We start from the raw sequence: 12097 nt of genomic DNA, 5'->3' as shown, positions 1-12097 counted from the left end.
TAAGCAGGCATTTTGTGGAGGCCTGTGGCCACGGCTTGGGCATTAACGAGCGACTGATCAAAGAGGACCAGCAGGAGTACCACGATGAGATGAAAGCAAACTACAGAGACTTGACCAGAGAGTTGTCCATCATCATGCACGAGCAGGTAAGCTCGGCGATGCTGCTGCTCCTACAGCTGCTGTTTTTTTTTTGTTTTTGTTTTGTTTTGTTTTGTTTTTTTTACTGGATTTAGCATAATAATGTAACACCTTTAACCTGCCTCTGAAACGGTCTGTGGAAATCAAAGTAATCAGAGGGCCTTTTATATTGTTTTACAGAGCGATAAAGCACTCTCTGATAACAACATTCTCTGTTGTTTTTTTTTCTTCGTGCTGACATGAGCAGATTTGATGGTAATGCAAGAAACATCAGAATGCAAAATATTGAGTTAATTGTTGGTCTTGCTAGACAAACACCATTTGGATTTAAGGTGTTAACTTAGTAAAAGTCCTGCCTTTAAAGTAGTTTAAAAAAAAAAAAAGCCCAGGTCCAACACTTGATCCCGAGGCTCAGAGCTATCAGATCATAAACCGCTTGCTTTTATCTTTCAACACCTGCAGTAAACATGAAATCAACCTCACATAAATTATTCTGACACATGAAGCAAATTTCTACTTCATGTGCATAACTTGAGCTGTCTGAGCAATTATTTTCACTATAAATTGACTAATTTATAAACAATACTGTTTGTCCTATAAAAGGGAGACAATAACCAAAAAATTTAACCTGTGGATGAAAGTATATCAATCAGTTTTTGTCCAACTCAACCCCCCCCACTGCTCAAAGTGCTAGCTAGACCAACAGTCACTATTTGGCTTTTGTTATTTTTGGCTTGCTGACGTACTTTCTTGCATGCGTGTGCGGAATGTTTGGATGCATGGACAGTATGTGTTGCTGTGTAAATATGCGTATAAATCTGTGTTCCTAATTTTTTTTTTCATTAGAGATGCATGAAGCAAGTATGGTTTATTTCTAATATCTAATAATTTTAGCAGACATGTTTCTTTTTTTTAATCTAATATAGAAAATCTAATGTAGAAAAATGATTCCAACTTTTTTTCTATCGCTCACATTTTGAGTGGCCAATAGTTGCTTCTGTTATGAGCATATGTGAAGTCATCCAGTGTGAGTGAGAAGTTCAACAAGCAGTTTAAAAAAGCAGTGAATACATCAATTAATTACTGACAAAAGTTTACATTAAAAATTTTATATTTTGAACAGCAGGCACCCCAATGAAAACCGATTTCGGTCCTAGAGGTGCCTGATCAATTGAACAAACAATTTTTTGACGCCCAAAAATCTGATTGCTCCCTGCATCCTGATAAATCTGTTATTTCTCATTATAATTTTTTTTTATTAGCAACTAAAAAAAAAATGCTTGTTGGAAGTAACTGCCAGATTTTAGTCCCACATTTTTTCATCTCTGGGTTTTGATATGAGACATTTATAATTTGACATTCATTCATATCAATTGCATATATGCAAACAAAAATGCTGAAAAACTTGTTCTCTTCCTGTGCACAAACATAACATGACACGAACACACAAAAAGGTGCTGCATCCAATACAATTTACAATTTTTTACTATTAGCCTCATTGTAAATGATGGAAAAGATTCAAAACAAGGAGACCCCAAATTTTGAATCTGTTGGCTTTTATTATGAGCTTTCCGTTTTGATTTAGTTGTCGCTTTTCCTACCAAGATCGTTCCCGTGGAAGACGGCATGAAGAGTGTGCTCCCCGACTCGCTTCACATCTTCAACGCCATCAGTGGCACGCCGACCTCCGTCACCATCCAGGGCATCCCGCACTCAGCCTCGGTGATATAATCCAGTTCTGGATGTGAGCACTGCATGCTCACCACTGAGGCCAGCTTGCATCTGTCAGCTTATTGCTTGGAAGATGCTGGAACCGTCGATAACGCTCACTCTCTGCGTTGCGCTCTGGTCCACTCAGTCAAGCACGATTTGTGACTCTGTGCTCAGGGTGTTGCGTGTGAGAGGCTAGGCCCGATGAGAAAAGTAACACCATAGTAGAGACTTTCATCCGGGAAAAAAAAAACACTTTTTGATGAAATGTATGTTTCACCTGTTTCTACCTAAAGACTGAACACTGTTTCTATGGAGACATTCCTGTTGGGATTTTTAAACTATGCATGCCACTACATCACCCTGCCCCGACAGCCCCCAGTTGTTGTTTTTTTTTTTCTTTTTTTTTAATCATGTTTAGTGTTTTTATGTACAGTATTCCACTTTTATAAGCCACTGTATTGATGTCTTGATAAATATATGCTGCAAACATTGACGCTTCTCTGTCTGGACATAAAGTTACATTTTCAGAAAAGGCTTTTTTTTTTTTTTTTGCAAAACTCCTTTGAATTAATGTTAGATTAAATCTGTTTTTATTTGGAGTTTTTTTTATATATATATATATGTATTTAAAGCCATTGCAAACAAAAAGTATATTCCAAGTTGTTTATTGATGTACATACAAAGGACTGTGTGCAATATTTGCAAAGCATCTTGCTGGGTGGAGATCAAACACTGTAATGATTATGTTCACCTTTTTGCCAAAGCGATGAGGTGTGGGGGAAAGACATTATGCCTACTGTGGAAGAAATATGAAGCTTATACTATTTTATGTTTTTCTTTTTTTATTGTTTAAGAAAAATGTCTTATATTTGAGCAGCATTTTTTAATATTTAACACAAGCCACTGTTCTGCTGTAAACAGAGATATTCCCTAATGCTTATCTTTTAAATAAAAGCACTCACTTCTTTGCATATGTCTTTATTATTATTGTTGTTGTTGTTGTTGTTTTTTTACAATATTCTTATTCAACTCCAGCTACAAAGCCCATGCTTTTTATGATGCAATGCTCTAACAATCTTCCAAGGGCCTTTGGAAGAGCAACAGGCCCACAGCATCACAGATCTGTCACCATACTTAACATTGCTCTTGAAGTACTTTCTCACATTCTTTCTCTGTTTTACACTACAAACACTGAGGATTTGTTTTTCTGCTCATTCTTCTTCTGAAGATCAAAGTTAGTCTCAACTAACTAAAGCAACCTGTCAATATTAAAACTCTAGTATAATTTAGTAGACACCACACCCTTACATTTGTGGTTGCTGGACAAAAATGGTGTCTTCCTGGCATTCCTCCCAGACATTTCAGGCATGCAGAAATGTTTTGACCCTGCAAACTCTGGATGTCGATAGGCAACTTTCTTTACAGCACAACTTTTAGTCCTCTTGTCACTTCCAAATGTAGCCTGAACGCCTGTTGATGTTTATTCACCAACTTGAGGTGTAATGTTGTTTTCTTTGTTTTTGACAAGGCAGCTTTTTCCCTCTCACTTTTCAACCACAGTTTGACTGTTATATTAATACTTAAATGATTCGGTTTTAACATAAACTTGTCCATGCTCAGCTTAGTTGGATTCTGGGTAAGAGCCATTTTACACAAATTGACATTTATTAAAGTCATTTCCTGACTTGTGGAGGTCAGAATGCATCTACCTTATTGGAAAGTATGTCACATATTCGTTATACCTGGGGGAAAAAAAGGAATATAATAGCAGTTAAAATTTCAGAGATACTTTGATTACCTTAAATTAATTGACAAAAAATCTAAGCAATATTTCGTTACAGCAATTAAAAAAAAAAAAAAATTCTTTAAGGCTTGTCACACATATTTGCGAGCACTAACCAGTGAAATCTCAGGGTACGAATATGCTAGGTGCTTTATCAGCTGCAGCTCATGTTCCCACCCTATTGCAAAAACAAACCAGTCAGCAGTGCAAAAGACAGCGTAAGGCTAACGAGGAGCAATATAACATGAAGCATTCCCACTCCCACCTGCCAGGAGAAAAAGATAAAGTATTGTGGGCTTGTGGAACAAATCTCAAAGGAATACCAAGGTGCAAGAGAAAGCAAGCAGCAGCCTCATTTAAACATGACTGGTAAGATTAGAGACAAATAGTACATGTAATTCATAAGACTGTGTAGATGTTTTACTGACAAGTCAAAGTAAAGTTGATCAGTTTTACACATTTCATATTTTTTGTAGCTAAAGTAGATTTTTGTACCCACAGAAAAAGATGACCTCAAAAAGGAAAGCAAGGGCAGAGGAAAGGTAAAGTGGTGGTATTACTGTATATGATGACTTTCAAACTGACTGAGCCTTTTTAGAAGTCAAGCATTAAAAATCTTAGTTGTAATGCTGGCCTTTGGATACACAGTGTATTAAAAATTGCATGTGATTTTTAGTTATCTTTGCCATTAGGATGGCATTTTATTCGTGGATTTAACAGATAAGAGTGCAACTGACTTTTTGTATGATTAAAAAAATAAGAGTCGAGTATGTTTTATTGGCATAAAATATACTAACGCAAATTGCAATGCAATAAAAGAAAAATCACTATCAGTATCATTTGAATTAACAGTTTATAATTTAAGATTTAATGTTGCAGTCTCTGTACAAAATATTTTTTGTGTTGACTGATCCGTTTGTATCTTCACTAAATTTGTCTTAGCTTTGCTGAAGGGATTACGCTACATTTGTTTTGTATCTCCTGAACAGTGTAAAGAAGTGTTTGGCTACCCCATCAGCATCTTTTTCATTATAGTAAATGAGTTCTGTGAGAGGTTCTCCTACTATGGAATGCGAGGTGAGTTTTCTGGGAAGCAACACACCAAACTACACGACAAGACTTTGCAATTACTTTACTTTTGAAAAGTAAAAAAGACTGCCGATAGATGGGGGCGAGAGACCTTTCGATTTCAATTTTTGTCTTTTCTAAAAAAAAAAAAGAAAAAAAAAAGAAAAAAAAATTGACTACTGTGATACTGCACATTTAATTGTTTTTAGGCAGATAAAAACATAAAAAAAAGACAAATCATTTTCAATTTTTAATTGGAGAGAAAGACTTATGTCACACAAGTAGTTCCAGTTTGAACATAAAGTTTGAACTATAGTATAGTAGTACAACCCATTTATTCGTAACATTATCTTTCTTATTTTGCCTGTCTTTTTCACCCGACAAGGTTTTTTGTTTTAAATCCTGTTACGGCTATCCTTTAACTCAAGTTTGTGATTTGAACCTATTATTATGGAATACAATAAGTTGATATATTTACAATTGTGCTGTAGAAAAAGGTATTATTGCCTCTCCACAGCTGTCCTGGTGCTGTACTTTAAGTACTTTTTGCGATGGGACGATGACTTGGCCATCTCCATCTACCACACCTTTGTTGCTTTCTGCTACCTAACCCCCATTCTTGGGGCCATTATAGCCGACTCCTGGCTTGGGAAGTTCAAGTGAGTGACTGGGTTCAATTTTAATGATTTCACTGCGCTATGTTAATACTTCAGTGATTCAGTCTAAGAAGCACGATCTGAACTTGTTTTTTTGTTTTTTTGTTTTTTCAATAAGGCACTTTTACATCTACAGCTTGTATTACTTCCATTATTCTTCATCATGTCTCTCGCAGGACGATCATCTACCTGTCGATTGTTTACGCAATCGGTCAGGTGGCGATGGCCGTCAGCGCGATCCATGACATCACTGACTCAGACAGAGACGGGTCTCCAGACAATCTCACCTTTCACGTGTAGGTTTACATGTTTCTACATGGATGAATAAATTCTTGTTAGTGTACCAGCCGCCTCATGCGCTCATTCTTTCCCCTCACATTCAGCGTGCTCTCCATGGCGGGTCTCCTGCTCATCGCTCTTGGTACTGGTGGTATCAAACCTTGTGTGGCTGCCTTCGGTGGAGATCAATTTGGAGATCATCAGGTTGGAAAAAAAAAACAACAACACGTGTACAGCTCCTATCTAAGATTTCAAATGCTTGCTCTTTATCGTCAGCTTCCACTCTAAACGGGCAGTTCAAACATCCATAGTTCAAATATTTTATTGCTTGTGATTTCCTCCACTCTCCACATCACGCTTTATCTGCTATCTGTTGTCATCCTGCAAACAAAGTTGAGCTGTTAATGATAAAGTCATAATGTGTGCTTATTTTGGCAGCTTTAATCTTTATGCATTAAATAGAAGGAAAGCCACAGCCAATAACAGATATCAGCAGCAGAAGAAACTGTCTGTAAATTAGTCTAATATGCTATTTTAGGAGCAACAATCTGCTTCACCGGATATTACTTATGGCTACCTGAGACCAGCACATGTTGCTGTGGCTGTACATGATACCACTGCCTGTCAATCAGCTGCCCACAGATGTAAAAGGCTGGTCAATCAATGTCTGTGTGCTGTGGGATTAATTACAAGCCATGCATTTGGTTGTGACCTGGTTAGCAATGGGTTGTGGTTGGGAATTTTGACATATGTCAAAGCAAAACTGTCATGTTTGAAGGGCAGCTTAGCAATTAAAACCTGTCAATGTGTCCACCATCAGTTTTAAAGAGGCACAGAAGGAAAAGCAAGCCACAGCCTTCCTTTCAGCCTATTCATACATAAATAGTTCAAATCATGCTTACAGGTCAAACTAAATTATTGACGAAAGAAACCTGATTTGGGTAAACAACGACCAAAGAAATGGTAGAGGTAAAAGTGAGGAGAGGACACAAATAAGTAAAATTCAATATTAACACCAGTAAAACAGTTTTGCTTTAAAAAAAAAAAGGCTTTAATCTCACAAATAATAATAATAGAATTGCAGTTCTTTATATCGGTCCTCAATGAAACACTTACTGTGGTTTTCATGCAGGACAAGCAAAGAAGAACGTTCTTTTCAGTTTTCTATCTCTGCATCAACGGTGGAAGTCTTTTGTCAACCATCATAACTCCCATCCTCAGAGGTACATGTTGCACACATTTAATGGCCAAAAAGTTGCAATAAAAATTTATAAGGAACTTTAAATTTGATCTTAACAAATATCTTTTTGTTTCCTTTTACAGCTCAGGATTGTGGTATTCACAGTAAGAGCAAGTGCTACTCTCTTGCTTTCGGAGTGCCTGCAGCCCTGATGGCGGTTTCTCTCGGTATGACTATTGAATCTTGGGATCTAAGTGCTTCCCACGAAATTGATTAATGCACCCTGAAAATGTGCATATTCTCCAACAGTGGTGTTTATCATGGGGAGTGGTATGTACTACAAAACTAAACCAGAGGGGAATATCATGCTCAAGGTGTCTAAATGCATCGGGGTAAGTCTGTTTGCCTGTTTAAATATTCACATAACTTCCACTGACTTCTAAGAGCCATTTTCTCTCTAATTTCAGTTTGCAATTAAAAACCGGTACAGACACAGAAGCAGAAAATATCCAAAGAAGGAGCACTGGATGGACTGGGCAGAGGAAAAATATGACGTACGTTTTTGATTTCTTTGATTGCACCAAGGTGTTCCTCTCTAGTAATTGTTCATTTCCAATTTGCTGCAGAAACTCCTCATTGCTCAAATCAAAATAGCACTGAGGGTTCTCCTCTTGTACATCCCGCTGCCCATGTTCTGGACCCTTTTTGATCAAAAGGTATGTATTCGAATCATAACCTCTCAACACTGCACAATGTCCTTGAAGCAGAAGTGTTGCTGAATTTTTACGCCTCTGTTAAAGGGCTCCAGGTGGACACTACAAGCCACCACAATGGATGGGAATTTTGTAAGTTTGGTGAATGAAGTAGCATCCTTGTTTCATAGTTCTGAATAGCAGTGCATTTATGTTGTTGCATCTTTTTATTTTATTTTATTTATTTTATTTTATTTCTCTGCAGGGGTCAATCGTCATACAGCCCGATCAGATGCAGGTTAGTAAAAAAAAGTGCACAGTGAAGACACAAACTTATTTACTGCCCTCTGCAGGACAGAATGCTCATTGTGCTATTTGTTTCTTAAAGACAATCAACCCCATCCTGATTCTGACTCTGGTTCCCATTATGGACAGCCTGGTATTCCCTCTGATTAAAAAGTGTGGTCTGCACTTTACGTAAGTGAGGTGGCATATTTTGTTTTTTGCCAGTTGTCACCTTATTGTATCTTTTGACAGTTTTTCTATTAGAAACAAAGTTCTTAGTTGAACAAAAAAATAAATAAATCTAAATCCACCTGGGCTATGAAGACTTTAGAGCATAGCTGTAGATAATTGTTTACATTTTCTTCTGTCACGTGTGCAAATTATACAAATAAATACTAAAACTTAATTTCAATTCAACAGACCTCTGAAGAAAATGACTGTTGGGATGATTCTAGCAGCTCTTGCTTTCGTCTGTGCAGCTGTGATCCAGCTTCAAATCGACGTAAGTTGAGGACAAGTTGTCATTTTGTCTCTTCCTAGGACAAATGCAATTCTTAAAACACACAACAAATGCTAAAGGCTAACTACTTCAACCTGACATCCAGAAAACCTTGCCTGTCTTCCCATCGGCGTCCCAGAGTCAGTTGAAGTTTCTTAACATGGGAAATACTCCAATTACTGTTCAGTTTCCAGAAAATCAGCTAAATCTTGCAGCAGCTCAGGTAAAAACATAAAACATAATTTTTTCCTTTAAATTAAAATTAATACTCAGTACTTTCTGCACGCTACTTGTGATATTTTATCCAGAGTGAAAAAATGTTACATCTGTTTTATTCTTTTGCAGGCCAGTGAAGAATACTTCAAATTTGAAAGTGATCAAATTACGGTTTTAATCGGCAATCCTCCAGTATCAAAAAGTGTTTCCCTAACCAAAGGGCAGCGACAAACACTTCTTATTCCCTCAGCAATCAATGATGAATGGCAACTGGTGAGAGACTTACACAAAGTACTGTGAATTAAAGTTACACCATCCCATGTATAATTGTTGAATTAAGAAGCATTTATTACTAAATTTCTTCAGGCTTCTGATCTGATTTACAAGCCACAAGAAGGAAACAATGAAATCCGGTATGTTTAACAAGTCATTCTTAATATTCTTTAACAGTTTCATAGTTTGTTGAACAAAAAAAATAATTTATAAAAAAAACACCATATTAATTGTGACAGCTGGTAAATTTTTGTTTAGGTCCAATAGCATCAGTCTTGTATAAATTGTTAAAACAGCCTTTTATAGATTTGGTAGTAGCTGTTCTTCAAACATTCGTCATGATTTTTATCCCATTTTAGATTCATAAATGGAATGAGTACACCAGTGACAGTCTCGTCAGCTGCAGGCCATTATGGTGAAATTGAACCGTTGCATTATTCAAACTACTCCGAGATAAAAAATGGAAGGTGAGAGTCGTTGTCCATCCTTTTCAGACATTTTGTTACTACAATGTTTGCCTTAGGTGCACATGTAAGCAATGGTTTGTTGAATATTTTCCTATGGTTTATGAAGGGCCACATTCACCTTGCAGAGCGGGTCACAGTCATGTGAATACAGCAAGGACTTTGGATTTGGAGGCTCTTACACTTTCTTCATCCCCAGCACATTAACATTTGGACCAAACGTGAGTCTTAAGCTTAGTGATTTATGTTTTAAATGTTAATATTCTTTAGAAAGTGCCTGCTTTAAAAAAAAAAGGGGGGGGGGGAGGAGGACCAGCTAATTTTATTATTGTGTATAACTGTTGAAGACTGATTTTTTTTTTTTTTTTTTTTACTCTACACGACAAAATATGTTTTTGTACCATGTCTTTTCCCTGCATATCCAGTTGCCTTTCAAACACATTCATTCTTGTTATTAAATATTTTGTCACATTACAACCACAATCTTCACTGTGTTTTATTAGGGTTTGGGATGTGATATAAAGTGACGCATACTTGTGAAATAGAAACGTAATGAAACATGCAAAGAGTAGCATGCATTTGTATTCAGCCTCTTTTACTGTTATACTCTAAAAAATGGGAAAATCCACTGTAAGTGACTGTTTTACAAACGCCTCTTCATCCACCAGTGAACAATTTAATTTCACTGCAAACACAGCTATTCTGTGAAGACTTCAGATGTTGAATATGACTACATGTGGCATATTTTTCTCTTAACTGTGTTTATTGATTGGTCAATTTCAGTGTCAAGAATCTATAACTGAGTCAGTGGACATTAAGCCGAACTCGGTGCACATGGCCCTTCAGATCCCACAGTACTTCCTCATCACCGCTGGTGAAGTCATGTTTTCTGTTACTGGCCTGGAGTTCTCCTATTCACAGGTAATTTGTCCAGAACAAAACTAAACAATCTTTACATAATATTGTCTGTATATTCCTATCTGTGAACACAGTGTGGGACAACATTCTGATCAGGCATTACTTTATGAAAACGGTTGCAAGCGGCTTTCAATAAATTTAATATAAATGATTAAAATTATTATAAATATATTAAACTGCTGCAAGAATTTAGAGGTGAATTATGTAAGTCAATCTCTGATTATTTCAGTTTTTTTTTTAATTGTGTTTTCATTTTTAAATATCCCCTTCTCGTCAACAAGGCACCCAGTAACATGAAGTCAGTGCTGCAGGCGGGCTGGTTGTTGACCAATGCCGTTGGAAACTTTATCGTCCTCATTGTGGCAGAGATTGCAAAACTTCCCAAACAGGTAAAAAAAATAAAATAAAACAAAACATACAATACCAACAACTTATGATAGCCACAAATATTTTTCAATGTTTCCAATGACATTTCTCTCTCTCTTTGTTACCTTAAAGTGGACAGAGTATATCCTGTTTGCCTCTCTGCTGGTGGCGGTGTCCATCATCTTCTCCATTATGGCGAGTTTTTACACTTATATCGACCCCACAGCGATCGAGGCCGAGTTCAAGAAGAAAGTTCACGATGATGAAGATGATGAAGATGATAAGAAAAAGGAGCTGCAGAAATCAAAAGAGATGGAGAAGAGAGATTCAGTTAGCAGTGACGATGAAGACAAGAAATATGTTCAAACCAGCATGTGAGCTATCAGGAAATTAATCTATGGTGTTGACATAAAAGTAAGAATTTACAGTAGGTGTTAATTTGAGTTATGTTTATACTGTAATGCACAAAGGATGCTATAAGGTAACAAAGTCAGGCATGTGAAAAATGTATTGTGCAAAAAAAACCTACAAATTAATTGATCTGTCAATTTGCTAAATATCTGAGTGCAACAGAATGTGTCTTTAAGTCCAAGTTAAATCAACATGATTACAAAATATTACTTCTTCCTTGTTTTTTTTTCTTTTCTTTTTTTGCTACTTTTATTGAAAATATGTACCCATAGTATTGGAATCATGATAACGCTTTACTTAAAAGTATCATGTTTTGCAATCTCTTAATATGAGATAATGGTCCTTCCTTTAGCTAATATAAGAAGTTGGTTTTGAAACAAAGTCAGTCTCCTTTCTTTTATTCATGTTCATTTGGAGTGACTGAGATTCACTTAAGGATGACAGAAAAAAGAGATTCTCCAATATCTGGGACACTTGCACAGTGAAACACAGCTCTATCCCTAGAGTTTCTTTCCTCTCTTGTTTCATATTTTATTTCATTAAAATGTGTTTACAAAATTTGTAAGAAATAAGAGTGTAGCCGTGGTATTCAGGATTTATCGATAATGCTGCATTTCCTGGCTTCTTTACTTGAGTTTTTTTTTATGTTTTTCTTTGGTTTGTGTTTTTAATGTTTGCTGTTGTGATGAAATGTAATAAATATATTTAGAAAATATTGCACTGATTCCACAGGGCTATGATAGGTGCCAAACAAATTTTGATATTAGACAAAGATAACCTCCACAAATACAAACAATACTTTTCAAGAAATGGTTTATTTTTAAAAGGGATAAAAAACAATATCCAACCCAACTTGGCCATATGTAAAAAAAAATAAAATAAATAAATAAAAATAAAAAAACGTAATGGCAAACAAATTGAGACAGCCCAGGTGATGATGTTGTGGGTTTATAATCTTCTGACAGATTAATTTGGTGAGTTTTTACACTTACCATGTAAATGTTCTGACTGAAGACGTACCTGTGGATGTATCAAACGATTCCTTTGGTCACATCAAAAGAAACCAGCCAAGATATCATGAAGGAAACTGGGGTCCTTCACAATCTAACTTGGATACAATTTCCAGATCCCTTAATGTGCCACATTCATCTGCACA

At 36.3% G+C, this 12097-nt stretch overlaps 2 protein-coding genes across 23 annotated transcripts in view; both read left to right on the top strand.

Annotated features, from left to right (window-relative positions):
* The window catches only part of LOC103134340 (dedicator of cytokinesis protein 9), a 77617-nt gene extending 74795 nt beyond the window's left edge, over positions 1-2822 (top strand). For 21 of the 22 annotated variants that reach the window (XM_016668681.1, XM_007546545.2, XM_016668673.1 and 18 more), the window contains 2 exons: positions 8-146; positions 1744-2822. In XM_016668681.1, coding sequence (XP_016524167.1) covers positions 8-146; positions 1744-1869 — 265 coding nt within the window. In that variant the 3' untranslated portion in view covers positions 1870-2822. Of the gene's footprint in view, positions 1-7; positions 147-385; positions 394-1743 lie in introns of all 22 variants that reach the window. The other variant, XM_007546544.2, reaches the window with a different exon arrangement.
* Positions 2823-3714: 892 nt separating this feature from the next.
* slc15a1a (solute carrier family 15 member 1a) lies at positions 3715-11319 on the top strand. Its single transcript, XM_007546536.1, has 23 exons — positions 3715-4003; positions 4136-4176; positions 4624-4711; positions 5220-5361; positions 5535-5654; positions 5742-5841; positions 6770-6860; positions 6961-7044; positions 7127-7209; positions 7285-7371; positions 7444-7533; positions 7618-7662; positions 7775-7807; positions 7898-7986; positions 8215-8296; positions 8400-8516; positions 8639-8782; positions 8876-8922; positions 9142-9249; positions 9356-9467; positions 10030-10167; positions 10446-10553; positions 10663-11319. The coding sequence occupies exons 1-23, from the start codon at positions 3997-3999 to the stop codon at positions 10906-10908; spliced, it is 2202 nt and encodes a 733-aa protein (XP_007546598.1). The 5' UTR covers positions 3715-3996; the 3' UTR covers positions 10909-11319.
* Positions 11320-12097: the final 778 nt, after the last annotated feature.

This window comes from Poecilia formosa, unplaced genomic scaffold (genome assembly GCF_000485575.1).
Source record: "Poecilia formosa unplaced genomic scaffold, Poecilia_formosa-5.1.2 Scaffold16, whole genome shotgun sequence".
Lineage (NCBI taxonomy): Eukaryota > Metazoa > Chordata > Actinopteri > Cyprinodontiformes > Poeciliidae > Poecilia > Poecilia formosa.
This window is presented reverse-complemented; position numbering and strand designations above follow the sequence as displayed.

Bases quoted from the DNA above. Each gene is read 5' to 3' on its own strand.
- slc15a1a (XM_007546536.1), top strand. The intron at 7,534-7,617 runs GTATGTATTCGA...CCTCTGTTAAAG, and splicing joins GGACCCTTTTTGATCAAAAG to GGCTCCAGGTGGACACTACA. The intron at 9,250-9,355 runs GTGAGAGTCGTT...TGGTTTATGAAG, and splicing joins TCCGAGATAAAAAATGGAAG to GGCCACATTCACCTTGCAGA.